The sequence below is a fragment of the Callionymus lyra genome, chromosome 1, assembly GCF_982586985.1.
Source record: "Callionymus lyra chromosome 1, fCalLyr1.hap1.1, whole genome shotgun sequence".
Lineage (NCBI taxonomy): Eukaryota > Metazoa > Chordata > Actinopteri > Syngnathiformes > Callionymidae > Callionymus > Callionymus lyra.
The window spans coordinates 5,472,726-5,489,471 of NC_141818.1; the positions used below are offsets into that span (position 1 = coordinate 5,472,726).

Here is a 16,746-nt window from a genome sequence, read left to right on the forward strand (position 1 = left end):
GTAAACTTGCTATACTCGAAACTGTTCATGAGATTTTCCTTTATTGGTCCCACAGCGGGTTGTCACGGCAACAAGTCAAGATTAAGTTCAAACATACAGTCCACACATATAAAAAAAAAAAGATGGTAATAATAATATATGCATTTAATTGACAGAAATCCTGTTTCAAGTTCTTATTTCCCCCCCGGTTTTAATGATACTTCTAGTTTTTATTCTGAATTAATGGTCTAAATACCTCAAATACCACGGTACCTCCTCCTTCAGGGTCACTCTTGTAGACATGTGTCTCCTTCCTCCGGAGCTCCCACCCACATATCGTTAACTTTGTTTTGCAAGATGAGGATTATCTCTTAAAACAGGGAACGGAAAAAGTATTACCAGAAAATGGGGTTTAAACAAAATTTGAACTTGAGTCAGGTAATTTTTTTTTTCATTTTTTATACTTTTATACTTTAATTTTATTTAAATAGTGTAAAGAAAATAAAAATACATCAAATGCAAACATAACCTCAACATAGACCCTTGACAGCTGCTTGCATTTGTTTTGAAACTAACATCAGTCTTAAAAGCTGCTATATCCTCTAGTCCTCAGTCATTGTTGGTGTTCAGTAGTGGGATGTTAATTGCAACACAAAAATGGATATCATTTGATCATTTGTAAATGCTTTCATTTGTTTTAAAAACAAAATATGATCCAACGGTAGCTTTAGAATCTGCTGGAGTCGGCTGTATCCTCTTATCCTCAGTCATAGTCTGTTTAGTTTAATTCCAACACAAAATCAGTAATGTTGTGAATAAATAAAAATAAAAAATAAATAAAAAATGGATAAAAAAAAGGAACTATATATTACAATACAAAAATGGACAAATGCAGTTAATATTATCAATTGCAAACACAAAAAAGTGGAATTATTTGTTAAAGTATTACTTAAAAACAGGGTTAAAAAAAAATTGAACTTGAATCAGGGCGGTTAAAAAATATGACTTAATATATTTTTTAAACAAAGTGTAAAAATGTATCTAGGAAAAGGGGGGTTGAAAAAAATTAAACTAAAAATGGGCGTTGAAAATATGAACTTAAATTAATTCTAACTGTAATGATTACAATGTACGATCGTTTTTTATTCAAATGTCAGTTTCCTTTTTATTTTATTTTAATAAAGACTTTGACAGGCATCAAAAAGATTCTATTCATAGATAGAAATCAATGGAGATTTAGTGTTTGCATCCGGGACTTTATTTTCCTAATCACTAGCGGAAGCGGCGTCTAAACAACGGCTAGCTTGTTGTTAGCGCTGCAGCCTAGCTCTATCGACTGCGTCTATTTCTAGCGAAACATGAACGTGTCGCGACATTTAAACGACATATTATTATATTTACGTGTCGTTAGTGTCAATGTTGCTTAAAACATCTCACGCTTTTGACGCAAAGATGAATTGACCGCTGACAAGTGCGGCAGAATGTCGTTTCCGCCTAACGGTGAAGGTAATGTATATATATTTTTTTATTACTGTCCTTCATTTAAAATTAAAATAACGCTTTTAAAGATGATACATTTCTATTTGTTAGTAATAGATTTATTAGCTTGAAATGTCGTTGGCTAGCACAGTTAGCATTGCTCGTTTAGCAACTACACTGGTCGTTTTATTTAAAGGTAGATATTTGTAAATAAGAACATTTTATAGATACGAAAAAAATTTATAATTAAGCGAAATTAATGTTTTTTGGTTTAGAAAACGTTCGTCCTCTTAATGAGCTTTTATTGTGAAATCTGCCGCATGCCGGTGTGTGTCTTTTAGATCCCAATGAAAGCAAGAAACCAATGAACGAAGTGGATGCGGAATGATGGACGTCCCATCAGCCAATCAGAGCCAGACACCATGCCAGTGGGGATACACCGGCTGGTCCTCTACCTGCAGCCCCCCACTCCACGACCTCCGTGTGGGCTCCACGCTCACCCCCACCTTCAACTTCGTACCTCAAAATAACTACCAGACCGATGGTTGGACTTCCAATGGAGTTCCATCTCCTCCTCCGAGCTTCCCTCCTCCTCACGGCGTCCAGCAAGTGTTCTCCCCGACTTTCCAAAATGGACCAAATCTTCCTGCACCCCAGTATCATCCCGCCTCACCTGTCTCACCTGTCCAGCCTCCTGCGTGGCTCCTCCCCCCTCATCCCCACAAAGGTATCGTCCAATCAAGTAGTATTTATTTTTTATTTTTTATTAAATGTATTTTTTCACCAGGTGCTGAGAATGAAGATCAAGGTGTCACACTGCAGGTCGGAATACTTTTTGTTATAATTTATTTAAAATAAATACATTTTTTAACTAGTTTTTCTCTCTTCAGTCTCCAAACTCCGAGTCTCGCTATGGACTGAACCCGGAGCTGCTTCCCAGTGCTGTGAGTCGATCAGTTCCTCACTTTCTTGAAGCTTTTTCTTTTACAATTAAAATGCAATTAATTAGGTTTTTTTTCAATTAATATCCTCTTACGTTGTTGCCTTCAACGACATGTTGTATTTTCACTTCTTACTTCCATCACATACATCATTTATTACATATAAAACCAGGGATGATTATATTTCTTCAGGCGCCTCATTTAATTCTGTTGTAAGAGAAAAAAAAATGTATTCATAAAAGGACATATTTAAATACGCTTTAATTTGTATTGTATTTTATTTCATTTTTTATACTTATTTTATTTAAATATTCTTAAGAAAATTGAGAATAAAAAAACAACAAATGAAAAAAAATATGCCATGAAACAATTTGTTTAATATTTAATTTAATATAAATTCAATTTTTAAAATATGACCTTAAGACTCTTGTCATCTGCTTTCATTTGTTTTGAAACTAACTAACTAACTAACTAATCGGCTTTAAAAGCTGCTGTATCCTCTCATCCTCAGTCATCGCGGGTGTTAAGTGGTTCCTATAGCTGCCAAGCAGGTAACAACTGCTGCCATCTAGTGGTGGGATTTTAACTGGAACACAAAAATGGATATCATTTGATCATCTGTAACTGCTTTCGTTTGTTTTAAAACAAAACATGATCCGACGGTAGCTTTAAAAGCTTCCGGAGTCGACTGTATCCTCTCATCCTCAGTCATAGTCTACATCTTGGGCAATTTAATTTTGAATGACTGCAAGTTTAATTTAAACACAATATCAGCAAATGTTGTGAATAATTTTGAATAAAGAAATGTTTTCATTTATTTTATACCTACTTAATACAAGAATATAACAAAAATATAATATAATAAAAATAATAATAATATATATTTTTAATTGCAAATAAAAAAAAACTTATTATTTTATTCTAAACACACCTTTTCAATTATAAACCATTAAGAAATATGATTTAAATTAAATTGGGATATAAAAGCCAAAATAAATCAATATAGTATCTTTAAAATTGTGATATTTAAGTTTATGTACTGTATATTTTCTTCCACTGCTGTTCAGAAAAGATCAGAGAAGATGTTTTGATTGTTGACCCAGACTTGAGATGCATTCTGGGACATGAACTGGTTGCAGGTGACGGTAATGGCTGACGATGAAAACTCGTGGCGCGACAAGGTCTTCTCCTCAGAGCCGTTCTCCGGTCTTCCTCCTCTGGCGACAACGCCCTGCGTCCTGGAGGACCGAGGTGAGCGACAGTCTTCACCTCCGTCCTCTCCGTCCATCTGACCAGTACTGTGTCCCTGAAGGCAACGCGGTTCCCCGGGTCATCCGGCCCACGACCTACTGCGCCCCCCTGGACGGTCAGACCAGTCTGCTCAGTCGTCTTCCTCTGGGGGCTCTGGTCGCTCCTCTGGCCGGACACCTGAGCTCAGAGGTTGGTTGGACGTCCTGGTTGTCCAGCAGAGATGCGAGACTTGATGTGTGTGTGTGTGTGTGTGTCCAGAAGCCTCCACAGCTGTGCAGGGAGGACGAGTGTGTGTCGGGGTGCCGCTGGTGTGGGGGGTACATGTGCTCGGCCATGAGCTGGCAGGACGGCGGCAGGAGGTTCTGCTGCCCCTTCTGTGGGAAGCTCAGCGAAGGTAAACGAAGGTAAACGTCGTCACGGCGACAACATCACCCAAGTTCTGATCTGATCCTCAGTGTCGTGGCAACACAACGGCAGCAGCGTCGACGGAGAGAAGAGACCAGAGCTTCACATGGGCTCGTATGAGATCCTCAACACACACAAGGTTTTTTATCTCTTAAATAAAAGTTAACATTAATTATCGTGTGAAATATGATTATATCTGGACAGTATTTATCGTTTATAAAAATTAAATGTATAAAAATTAATTCATTTTCTTATATTAATATTGAATTTGTATTCATTTTTATTAAATAAATCGTATTTATTTTTTCCTTTTTGTCGTTAAAATGTACTTATTGTAACAATTTAAATATTTTTCATTATGTTGACACATTTAGTATTTATATATTTATTTTATATTATTAGTGTTCACTCAATTACATGGATTTTTCTTTGAATCAATTTTTTAAACAACATTTAAAAATTAAGAATCATATATATATATATTTTTTTAATTAATAGATCATATAAATGTATATAAAACTTGATGTTTTTATTATATTCTCAAATATATTTTTTCATGATAAAAATGCCATGTGTTGTTCTATTAATTCACTTAAAAATGTAACTTTTTGTTACTTTGTAACATTATTTTGTAACGTTTATTTGATGTAAACTTTACACTAATAATATTGTTATTATAGTTGTTTATTGTGCTATTATATTAGTATTGTTAGCTTTGCACTGTATGTTAAATCTTATATATATATTTATTAATGTTAACCTGCTCTTGTGACTCAAATTTCCCCACATTGAGACAAATAAAGGAAAATCTTGTCTCTTATCTTATTAATAACAAAGGGTTATAATAACATTTTGTGTTTACTATTGTTCTAGTTTCCATATTATTGTTATTAATATCCATAACCGCGTCGTTTTATCGAACCTCTCCGTCATCCGTTCATCATGTTTTAAATCTGCTGCATCAGGACGAAGCTGCTGTTCTTCTTCTCGCCATCGACGTCTCAGCCTCTGCACTGATAACCGGAAACTTGGAGTTTGTGACGCGTGAACTGCAGCAGCTTCTGTCCTCCCTGCTGAGGTAATGTTCAGCTTTGAATCTTTCCTGAAGAATACATGTATCAATAGTTCATCGTATTGTTTAATTCAGCTTTAATGGATTATTAGGTTGAACATTATGAAAGTTTATCAGTGGCACAGATATACTTCCATAGAAACTATTATTTTACAAATAAATATGAATTAAAAATGTGCAGTTAAATTTAATTCATGTCACAGATTTTATTTGATAAATCTTTAATTCTCGATTCTTTAAAAAGTCGTCCCTGTCTGGCTGACATGTTGTTTCTGTCGCGCCCTAGTGGCCAAAGTGAGAACCGCAAGCCCCGAGACTCTTCAACATGTGAACAAACAAAATGTTTTCTGAATTCTCTGAATTTATCTTCGACTCTCTCGCGTCTCTTCAGGGGAAACGGAGGAACATCGCCAAACATCCGCGTGGGACTGATGACGTACGACAGCAGGATCCACCTCTACGACCTCAGCGTCCACCTGACTCGCCCGCACATGCTGGTCATCACCGACCCCGACGACCTGCAGCTTCCTGTGAGGGAGGGGCTGCTGGTTCCTCTTCAGGACTGCCTGGAGAGCCTGGTCAGGTGAGTCCAGCCTCATGTCTGCAAACTTGGGATTGGCGAGAGCCGACTGTATCCTCTCGTCCTCAGTCAATTTATTTATTTAATTTTTTTCTCAATTAATTGAAATATTAAAATAACTATGGTGGAAATAAGATTTTAAAGCGAATTTCTTATTTTACGGTATTGTGAAAAATGTGTTGCAATATTTAAGTGTGTCCACAGATTCTTACACCCCGACATGTGTGTGTCTGTCAGTGTGTTGCAGCTCATTCCTCACTTCACACCCGAGTCCCTCCAGTCCAGCGGAGTCTCCCCGGAGCTTCCTGTCCGAGCAGGACTCGCAGTGTTTCAGGTCAGACTTCGACCATCTCTGATTAAACGTAAGATCTGACTTTAAAGAAAATTAAACTAAAAATAAATCTGGTTTCAGACTCTCAACTGTCCTGGAAAGCTGCTGGTCTTCCACACGTCTCCACTGAAGGAGATCGGACCTTCGACATCCTCAGGGTTCTTTGGTTCCAACAAACCAAAGGTAGGACACTGTAAACTCCAAAGTGTGTACTTAAGAATACTTGGGTGTGTATTTGCAATAATATGGCGTAACGTATCAAGATACAAGGACATTATTTGATTATTTGTAACTGCTTTCATTTGTTTTTATACAAAATATGATCCAACAATAGCTTTAAAAGCTGCTGGAGTCGACTGTATCCTCTCATCCCCAGTCGTATGAAGGGCGATAAATGACATAAGTATGAATAAATGTATAACTACACAACTAAATGTATGGATAAATAAATGACTTTTGACTTTATTTTTGTTGAGGAACCATGCTTTTCTGTATATATATATACATTTATTTATACATTTAGACTTTGATTTATTCATGTATTTTATACATTTTGTCTTTTGTTTATGTTGAAATAATGAAATACATACGTAATTAAATGTCAAAATAAATACAAGTTTAAATGTTTAATTAAATAAATGGATAAATGTACAGGAAAGCCCGGATCTTCGACAAAAATAAAATCATTTATGTATTTATATATTTTGAAATTTATCAAAACATTATTTATTTATTTATACATTTAGTTATGTATTTATACATTTATATATATAGTTATTTATACTTTAATTTAACGTCCTTCATACAGTCATTGTCTAGATCTCGAAGGATTTAGCTGCTGCCATCTAGTGGCCAATTGTAACACAAAAATGAGCAAATCTTGTGAATACTTGCATGTTATTGTGAATAAAAATGTTGCATTTTATACGTACTTTATTTAAAAAAAAACCCATAAAGGAACTATAATAAAATAAAATAAAATAAAACAGGATTTAAGAATTAATTAATAAAATAATGTGTTTAATATCCATATACTATTGTGAAAATAAATATTGCGATATTTAAGGTGTATCAAATGATTTTTCTCGCACCACTACTTGAGAACGATGGTGTCAGACTCTGCATTGTTCTTCCTGCAGACCATCTTCCAGCCCTCGGACGGAGCCGTCTCATTGGCCCAGCAGTGCGTCCGTCAAGGCTGCGGGGTTCACCTGTTCGTCCTGGCCCGTCAAGATGTGGGCGGAGCCTGGGCGGGACACGTTCCATATCTGACGGGCGGAGCGCTGCACACCTACAGCCACCTTCAGGTACTGCAGGACGGGAAAAAAAAAAAGGTTCTTTCAAGACCCGATTCTGACGCTCTTCGTGACAGGGAGAACTGGACCGGGACCGGTTCAGCAGGGACCTCAGCAGGACCGTGGAGGAGGACACGGGTTACAGAGCAGAACTCCAGATGTTCGTCAGTAAAGGCGAGTCCTGGATGCAGATGTTCCTCAAAACCTTCTAATCGTGACTCGTCGTCTCGACAGACATTCGTGTGTCCGGCTGTTACGGGTTGTTCGTCCCCGGTCCGAGTCCCAGCAAGGTCGCCATGGCAACCGTGGACGCCCAGACGACCCTGGCCGTGGAGCTGGCTCACAGCCGGGCTCTAGAGGAGACACGAGGTCTGGTCCTGCAGGTGCGTTCGCTCTCCAGGAAACTTCTAATGGAGAACGAAGAAGACTCAGGTTTGGTCCCTCTCGTCCTCAGACGGTGCTGAAATACTGCACCCAGTCCGGATCTCGCCGGACCCGGGTTCACACGCTCACGCTGAGGTGCTCGCGCCACCTGCAGGACGTTTTCCGCAACTGCCAGGCTCAAACTGTCCTCGCCTTCTACTGCAAGAAAAGTAAATCACTTTTGTTTGTTTACTAACATTGGAATTTAACATTTTAAATTAAATTAATAATTTACGTTTTTAAACTTTTATTTTTGAAATATTTAAACTTATTTTTGATTATTTATTTTAGAATTAAATATTTTCAAAATAAATGTTTTTTTAACACATAGAGTTTGATATAAGAATTCCAATAATTAAAAAATAAACGTTCTTAATTAAATATTTTTTAATTCATAGCCGTTTAAATTCAATATGAATGTTTATCTACTGCCGCCAGACACCACTGTATTTAAATACACTACTGACTAAAAAATATTTAACTTAGAACACGTATTTTTTCATTCAGTGGTATTTAAAAAATATACACTTTAAAACAATATATCCAAAAATATAAAAATACAAGTTATTGAATAAAATGATTCAAATTCATTTTTTAAATACAATTATTTGAAACAAATTAAACCTTTCAATATACAAAATTTCAACATTTAAAATGATACATTTAATATTTAATATTCTATTGAAACTGATATACTTCCATAAATAAGTTATTTTTCTTAAATTTGAGTAAAAAAATTCAAAGTTGCGTAATGCATCAACATTCAGAGTAAACATATGCTCATGTGTTCTAGTTCTCTTAATATTACAGCTATAACTAGTTAATAACGCACCCATTGGTCCTAGCTATTGTTAATAAATCATTAATAATGATTATCATGTTCTTAAGAGTCTTAAACGGACACACATTGAATCGTTTGCTGTGTTTGTCAGCGTACTGCGGGGCTCTGGAGCGCCCTCTGCAGGAGCTGCGGGAGGAACTGCAGACGGAAGTTACGGAGCTCCTGGCGTCGTATCGCAAACACTGCAGCTCCTCGTCGGTGTCGTCGGGTCAGGTACTGGTTCTGAGTCACTGCGTCGTTCTCCAGGTCACGAAACTCAAAAAAAAAAATTGTTGGTTCCGTTGTTTGGCAGCTGGTTCTTCCGCAGCATCTGCGAGCACTTCCTGTTTACGTGAACGGCCTGAGGAAGAGCGAGGTTCTGCTTCCTGGACTGAGGAGCTCCGTTCACCAGCGGCTGCAGCAGAGATGTCAGGTCGTCGCCATGGATACCAGCAGCATCGCCACTCACTTCTACCCTTTGCTGCTCCCGCTGGTCAGCAACTGTCTTCTATCGTGACCTCTGACCTCTGTTGTCATCAAAACATTTCTTATTTTTTCAACGGTTATTTTTTACACATAAGTTAAGAAATATATTCCTTAACTTCTCTAATATTTATGTATGTTTTTCAAATGCTCTTAATATTTTCATCTATTTATATGGATAATATCAAATAAATTATATATATATATATTATTATTTAATGGTAATATTCTATAGAATTTACATCTTCCTACCTTTTTATTAAATTAATTATACATTATATATACATTTTTATTTTCTACATATATTTAGAATTGTCAATTTGTTTTACAAATTTTAATCATTTTCTTATTCTTTTAGTTCATTCATATATAGATAGAAATACAAAGTAAAATTGTTTTGCAATTAAACATTTATCTACATTATTTTTCTTTAAATATTCAGTTATATATTTATTCCTAGTATGTATATACTAAAACTGTTTAATTTATAAGAAGAGTGGATATAAAAGAATATATGTAAATAAAGCAAAAGTATTTGTATTATACTTGGATAGAAGTATAAAGCAGAATTAAAAGGACAAAAGTTGTTAAAATAAAAAGTAAATTAGTAAAATAATATAGAAATAATAGTATTTATATAATAAATATATATAAGGAGAAGTTTAAATAATTTAAATTAATTGTGTTTTTGTAACCTGGAGTTCAAAACTCTACTTTATTTCTCATGTATTTTTATTTTCTTATATATATATATATATATTTTCCACTGGTTTGTCTCTCAGTTTCCGGCTCACATCAGTCCTGCTGAGGCGTCTCTGCGCTGCAGCTCGGTCAGTCTGGACCCCGGTGGTCTTTATCTGGTGCACGCCCCCCTCGCCCTGCTGCTCTGGGTCGGTGCCGAGGTCCCAGCATGCACTCTGGCGCAGCTCTTTAACACCAGCTGCTTCTCGTCGCTGCCATCTGGAGAGGTGAGAGTGTTCCGGCCGCTCCTGCACCAATCAGATCAGACCTTTCATCATTCATGCTCAAGTCCTGGATCCAAAATGAAAACTTCTTTAAAGACTTCAGGATCTTCCCCTGTGTGCGTTTGTGACTCTGGTTTCCTCCCTCTGGTCATTAAACTGTCTTTATGTCTTCTGTGTCTCAGACCAAACTGCCTCCTCTGGACAACCCAGTGTCCTCCAGGGTCCGATCTCTGATCAGCTCCCTCGACTCTCAGGTGTCTTGGACTCGCACAGTGAGTCTTGTTCAACAAATACATGTTTCTGAACCAACTATAGATCTGATCTAGCTGATATTTTATCAGGCAGAGCAAGTATAGCTACATTTTGAGAAAAGACAAGTGTGACTTTAGTTTAATTCCCAGTAAAAGCGGGAAGATGTTTCTGTTGAGATGGAGGTCTGGAGCTCTTGGTGCTGCCCCTGCGACCTCACCTCAGGCAGGAAGAAAGAAAAATACTTTTTTTTCTAGTTTGTTTAAACTTTTTAAGCATTTATTATTTTTCTAATTTATTAAATTCAACAGTTTATATATTGAATGAATGAATTTACTTATTTATTTCGAACTTTTTTAAACAAAAAAAAATTATTTGTACATACAAAATAACAAAAATTAAACAAAAAGAAACAGAATAAAAAACAACAAAACCCTGTAGTTTGAAAAATAAGTAGGAAGAAGTTTGATTGATTTTTTTGGTTTGTTTATAATACTTGAATAAAAAGAACATTTTCAAAATTAAGGCTTTTTTTAGACATATCATTTGATATTCTTATTAAAATAAATACGTTTATGAATTCAATATTTTTAAATGAAAAGACTAAAATTAAAACGTTGGTATAATATTGGTGGAATTATTGGCTATAAATGTAAAAATTTGATTTAGAAAATATATATTTTTAATTATTTGAATAAGAAAATAAAACTGTGTGTAAATATATTTCATTTTATATTCTTTTATAATAATTTAATAATTGTATTTATTTATTAAAAAAACAAATCCAATCTTTCAATACAGACGTTATTCAATCTAATGATTTAAATAATAATTACATACTTAAATAAAAAAAATGTAAGCATTTTAAATGTAAATTAAATATTTTAATGTTACTGATACACATAGAATAAAAGTGTTGCTGATTTTAACAAAAAATAAAAATAAAGACAAGTTTTTTTTCTCTTCCTCTCCAGCTGTTTGTTGCGAAGCAGGGCGACGCCTGCAAGGAAGTCCTGCAGCGCCACCTGGTGGAGGACAAAAGCCCGAACGGAGGAGCGTCGTACGCAGACTTCCTGTATCATCTCCACGTGAACTCAGTCCGTCTGCTGCAGTGAAGAAGTTGAAGTTTATTAAATCCTTCTCTCTGTTGCTGAGTTTGTTTCTCTGCTGCTCCAGGAATGAGACTCTGGTGAGATGATGAGGTTCATGAGCAAACATCTGGGCAGGAGCACGACTCTCTCCACGAGTCACGAGTCCAAGACTCAGACAAGTTGTTGTCTTTCTAGTTTTAGCATCGCAGATTTACGTCTGGTTCGACCCGGTTTCTTCCGGAAAACTGGACGACCTCAGTAGGTAACATGCGAGTAAAGAGCTTGATGAACCATAATTCATTTATACTGAAGTGACTCGCAACTTACTACGTACTACGGTGACTCACAAAATAATACTACGGTGGCTCGCCGAGGAATACTACAGTGACTGATGGATTAATACTACGGTAACTCACAGAGTAATACTATTATTACTCGCGGAGTAATACTATGTTGACTCATAGAGTAATACTATGGTGACTCGCAGAGTAATACTATGGTAACTCATAGAGTAATACTATGGTGACTCGCGGAGCAATACTATGGTGACTCGCGGAGCAATACTATGGTGACTCGCGGGATAATGCTATGGTGACTTTCAGAGTAATACTATGATAAATGTGGGACTAATACTACGGTGACTGGTGGATTAATACTACAGTGAATCACAGAGTAATACTACAGTGGCTCACGAAAAAATAGTAAGGAGACAAGTGGAGTAATACAACAGCGACTTGCAGAGTAATAATACGGTGACTAAGAGAATAACATCACTGTGACTTGTGGAGTAATACTATGGTGATTTGCAGAGTAATACTACGATGACTAAGAGAATAACACCACTGTGACTTGTGGAGTAATACTATGGTGATTTGCAGAGTAATACTACGGTGACTAAGAGAATAACACCACTGTGACTTGTGGAGTAGTACTACGGTGACTAACAGAGTAATACTACAATGACTAGCGGATTATTACTACGGTGTCTAACAGAGTAATACTACGGTGAATAACTGAGTAATACTACGGTGAATAACGGAGTACTACTACGGTGTCTAACAGAGTAATACTACGGTGAATAATGGAGTAATACTGAGGTGAATAACGGAGTACTACTATGGTGAATAACGAAGTAATACTACGGTGAATAACGGAGTACTACTACGGTGACTCGCAGTGCGGCTTCATAAATAATCAACAATTTGACAGATTTTTCAGCTCCATATAACACATAAATCAGTTCGAGGTCAGAAAGTAGAACCAGTTATAAAATCAACGGCTTATAAGACACACTGTTGATTTTTGAGAAAAGGAAGGATTTTAAATACACCTTTAAGTCCGATATATACGATAAACAAATGTATGATATTGATCAGTTATGTTGGCTACAATTAAGAACCTATTTGAAGTGAGTTTACCAGAATACGATTGTTTTCTCTGATAACTACTTGAAGGGTTTTGCTGTAATGTGATTATTAGGTGTTTCAATTTAGACAGAACCCTCTAGTGGTTACATATAGTATTGAAGGTGACAATAAATCATACGTTAATGTGAAACTATATGAAATAATAATTATACATTTTATTTAAAACTTCCTTTAATGACTCCGCAGGACAAAAAAGAACATGGAAAAACACAGACATAACATCATATAAATATTAGTAACTTGTTTGATTCAATCCTGAGCTCAAAATATAAATTACAATAACATCTGTGGGAGGCAGATAAAAAAACTCGCTGTTATTGTTAAAAGTCTAAATATAAAATACAATAAAATCGTCTGTAACGCGCGTGTTGTCTCTCCTCGACACAAACACGCGCACCCACGTCTGACCCTATTAGGAAGCACTCTGGCGGGGGTGTGTTCCGTCACTCCTCGTGTCGTTCCTCTCGTCACCAACCGGGGGCGCCAGAGAGCCGCCATTTCAAGCCACTGCACCGCGGGAGTCAACGGAAGTTAGTAAAGGTAGACACATATTTTTTACAACAGCTGAAACTTTAAAACGTCATTGTACAGTGTAGTCGACAGGAAGGTTATAGTGAAAGTATTGATGTTGAAAGTAATGTTTTGTGTGATCGTTTATAGTCTTTAAATGTTGTTCCGGTGGTTGCGGTTCATGTTTTATTGTGAAGGATCACCGGAAGTGACCGTTTGTTCGCCTCCTATCTTGACTGGCGCGCGCCACAGCCAGAGCGCGGAGGTACCGTCGGAGTGACAGCTTCTCTTCTGGACCCTGATCCGTCTCTGACGCCACTCGGGACCTCCTGACACACCGTCCAGAACCGCTCCACCGGCCGAGTCGCTGCTGGGCGGAACCGAGTTCGACTGACATTCTCAGAATTGTTTTTTTTTTTTTTTGTTTGTTTGTTGTTAAGGTTAATTTAAGGGAAGAACAGTCATGGCAGCCACGACCTGCACGCGCTTCACGGACGAGTATCAGCTGTACGAGGAGCTGGGCAAGTCAGTGGTCTTCTCTTATCTTCGTGTGTGTGTGTGTGTGAGCGCGTGTGTGTGCGCGCGCGTGTGTGGAGGGGGGACTCTCCAAAATACACCATGCAACTACTGCCACACTGTTTGCGTGACGTCATCAAACCCCTTCTCTTTTACATTAAACATTTTACATTTTTTAATGATTTAAAAGAAACCATAACGTCGAGCGTCAGACGAGCCACGTGCTGTTGTATTTTTGGGAGTCAGACACGACATCATCCGTGAAAGAGTAATTTAAGACCCTCGGATGTAGTTCTAGAAACAACTTGTGTGTGTGTGTGTGTGTGTGTGTCTCTGCTTCCTTTTTAAATAAAGTCAATGGGAAAAAAACTTGGTTAACGAACTTTTTTATTGATAATTTAGTAAATAATTACGTTGTGTATTTAATCATTTACCATATAAAATGTATTATATTTAGCAAATTATTACAAGTATTATATTATATTTATACATATATATATATATAATTATTTGAAGTATTGTTTAAGTAGTAATGCATGTTCAACACACACACGTTAAACAAAAACGAAGCATATGTACTTGCTCCGTTTTTGTTCAACATCATAAAAAATAGATAGATAAAATTGATAATATTTTATATACATTTAAAATGAAATAATTATTTTTCCGTACTGACACTACTAAGACTGGCAGTAAAAGCTTCTGAAAAAGATAATCAAATGTTATCATTTATACACCTTGGATTATGTATTCGAAATGAAAGAGATTTCTAAAAATTTAAACGACACATAAATGGCCCACAGTGAAGCGACACCAAAATCTGTGATAAATAATAAATTAAAATGTAATAGAATAATTAACCACCACTGCATGTGCATTTATTGAAGCCAGGGAGGTCGTTCACTTTGACGCAGAGACGACGCAAGGGATACCACAAACATATTCTTTGGGTCACCTTGACCCTCAGATAATAGCAACAAGGGTTGAATCTATAAGCAAGTTTTATTGTACATTGTTTCTGCACATTTAGAAGTGATTCTTCTCCAAACACACCCTATAATGACGGGTTAAATCCAGTAAGTATGTGAAGTACTTTCATTGAGATATTAAGTAGCTGCAGTGAACCAGCCCAGTACATGTTAATGCAGCAAAAAATTGCAGAACACCCTTAAAAAAATGTGCTTCATTAAAGCCTGACTGGTCCTGCATGGTTTTGCGGTCTGAGTAATGAGTGGATTTAATCGCTATCTGGCACCGAGTTTCACTTCAGAAGAATTTTTGGCAGGAACCCTGGTGGGTCGAGACAAAACTGCAGTGAAACCACCATCACGTTGTCGCTTCTTAAACTCTTATGTGTGTGACGTAAAACTCAATAACTCAGTCTGCATCCGCAGTGGTCAGTTAGCGATGGAAGTAGAACAAAATCAGAGGTCACTTTGGTCAGAATCAGAGGGTTATCGAAGGTTAAACCTGGTGAATAATCTGAGCGAGTCACGTCTGCATTTTGATACTTGTTGGATTCATTGATTCCGTGAACCACGTAGATGTGGGTTTCACGGCAAAGTCACTTCCTGTTTACCAACTTAAGTCTTATCTGAGTCATAGTGGTGCGCATCGGTAAGAAGCTGGTGATGGAATACATGAACAACAATATCATATATTTTGATACTGTAGTAACAAGTATTCTGTATATTTGTGTTATTGTTGAGTACTTGACTCTGAAGAAGTCATAACTGCTTTTAATTTTAAACTGCTGTTTGAAACTGAAGTCCACTGTATCCTCTCGTCCTCAGTCAAAGTCACGGGATCTCACGGGATTTTATTATTACTTAAGCTAAGGAAGATGTAATGACTGTTGCCCTCTAGTGGCCAGAAATTTCATTGCAAAACCAAAATGGACAATCGCTGTGAATAGTTGCATGTTAATTGTTAATAAAAAAAAATTAAAAATAAAAAAATTCTATAAAAACTTTGTTATAAATAAGTTTGTATAAGTACAAAATTGATACAGTGCTGGTGGATCAATACGGTATCATGAAAAATATATTGCAATATTTAAGTGTATCAGTATTTTTCACTAGTGATTCAGGTTGATTAGTATGATCTGGTTTGGATTCAAAGGTTGACTCAAGAAAGATCTTTGCAGTGAGTCAGTGACACGTGAGACCAAATCAAGCACCTTGACAGAGGTGGAAAGATAATTGGTTCTGAAGTCCCAGCATGCACTTGGTTGTCTCCAACTGAGCCTCAAATTGGATCCACCATCATCCTGGATAACAACATGTATCTACATACTACCTTTTCCTGTGGAGTCAATCAGGTGTACGACACTCCTAATGGCCTTCTATGACTCCATCGTCTCAACGGCCGACAGGACCTTTAAAAAATGGTTCTGGTTCATTCCTGGGGTCCGACCCAGTCCAGGTGATGCTGGCAAAACTAGCAACAAGAACCTTTCTCACCATGAACATCTTTTTACTTACAATAAGATGCAAATATTTACAGCGTTTTCTTTTTTTTGTTGATATTAAACTTTTGGTTGCTAGATGGCAACAATCTTTACAATGAGATCCCGGCGATTACTGAGGACGAGAGGATACAGTGGACTCCAGCGGCTTTTAAATCTGATTTTTGGACATATTATTTTAAAACAAATGAAAGCAGTTACGACTTTGTCAAGAGTCATTTGGTCTTTAAATACTTCCAACAACGGAGTCAAGTACTCGACAATACTACAAATATATACTTGTTACTACAGCGTCACAATATATCGTATCGTTGCCCCTGTATTGTGATACGTATCGTACCTCCAGATTCTTGGCAATGCACTAACATGGTGGTAGAGTTTGTGAGTGAATGTACTTCATCTTCTCATAAATGAAATTGATATTTGAGACTTTATTTTGAAGTACCTTGAAAATCTGAAGAA

The 16,746-nt window shown here is 36.7% G+C and overlaps 2 protein-coding genes across 8 annotated transcripts in view; both read left to right on the plus strand.

Annotated features, from left to right (window-relative positions):
- Positions 1-1,809: 1,809 nt before the first annotated feature.
- Positions 1,810-11,388, plus strand: LOC148087579 (protein transport protein Sec24C; the record flags this gene model as incomplete). The annotated part of the gene is made up of 20 exons (XM_087789673.1): positions 1,810-2,185; positions 2,246-2,280; positions 2,349-2,402; positions 3,539-3,650; positions 3,712-3,839; positions 3,909-4,044; positions 4,106-4,194; positions 5,021-5,133; positions 5,519-5,710; positions 5,945-6,041; positions 6,120-6,221; positions 7,178-7,345; positions 7,411-7,507; positions 7,568-7,716; positions 7,788-7,926; positions 8,689-8,810; positions 8,890-9,069; positions 9,842-10,027; positions 10,207-10,296; positions 11,248-11,388. Coding segments are annotated over 20 exons (2,706 nt in total), but the record flags the coding sequence as incomplete, so codon positions are not given.
- Positions 11,389-13,470: 2,082 nt separating this feature from the next.
- camk2b1 (calcium/calmodulin-dependent protein kinase (CaM kinase) II beta 1) overlaps positions 13,471-16,746 on the plus strand; it is a 67,763-nt gene continuing 64,487 nt past the window's right edge. For 3 of the 7 annotated variants that reach the window (XM_087789597.1, XM_087789613.1, XM_087789622.1), the window contains exon 1: positions 13,478-13,826. In XM_087789597.1, the coding sequence (XP_087645723.1) occupies positions 13,765-13,826 (62 nt within the window). In that variant the 5' untranslated portion in view covers positions 13,478-13,764. Of the gene's footprint in view, positions 13,827-16,746 lie in introns of all 7 variants that reach the window. The other 4 variants (XM_087789605.1, XM_087789639.1, XM_087789648.1 and 1 more) reach the window with 3 other exon arrangements.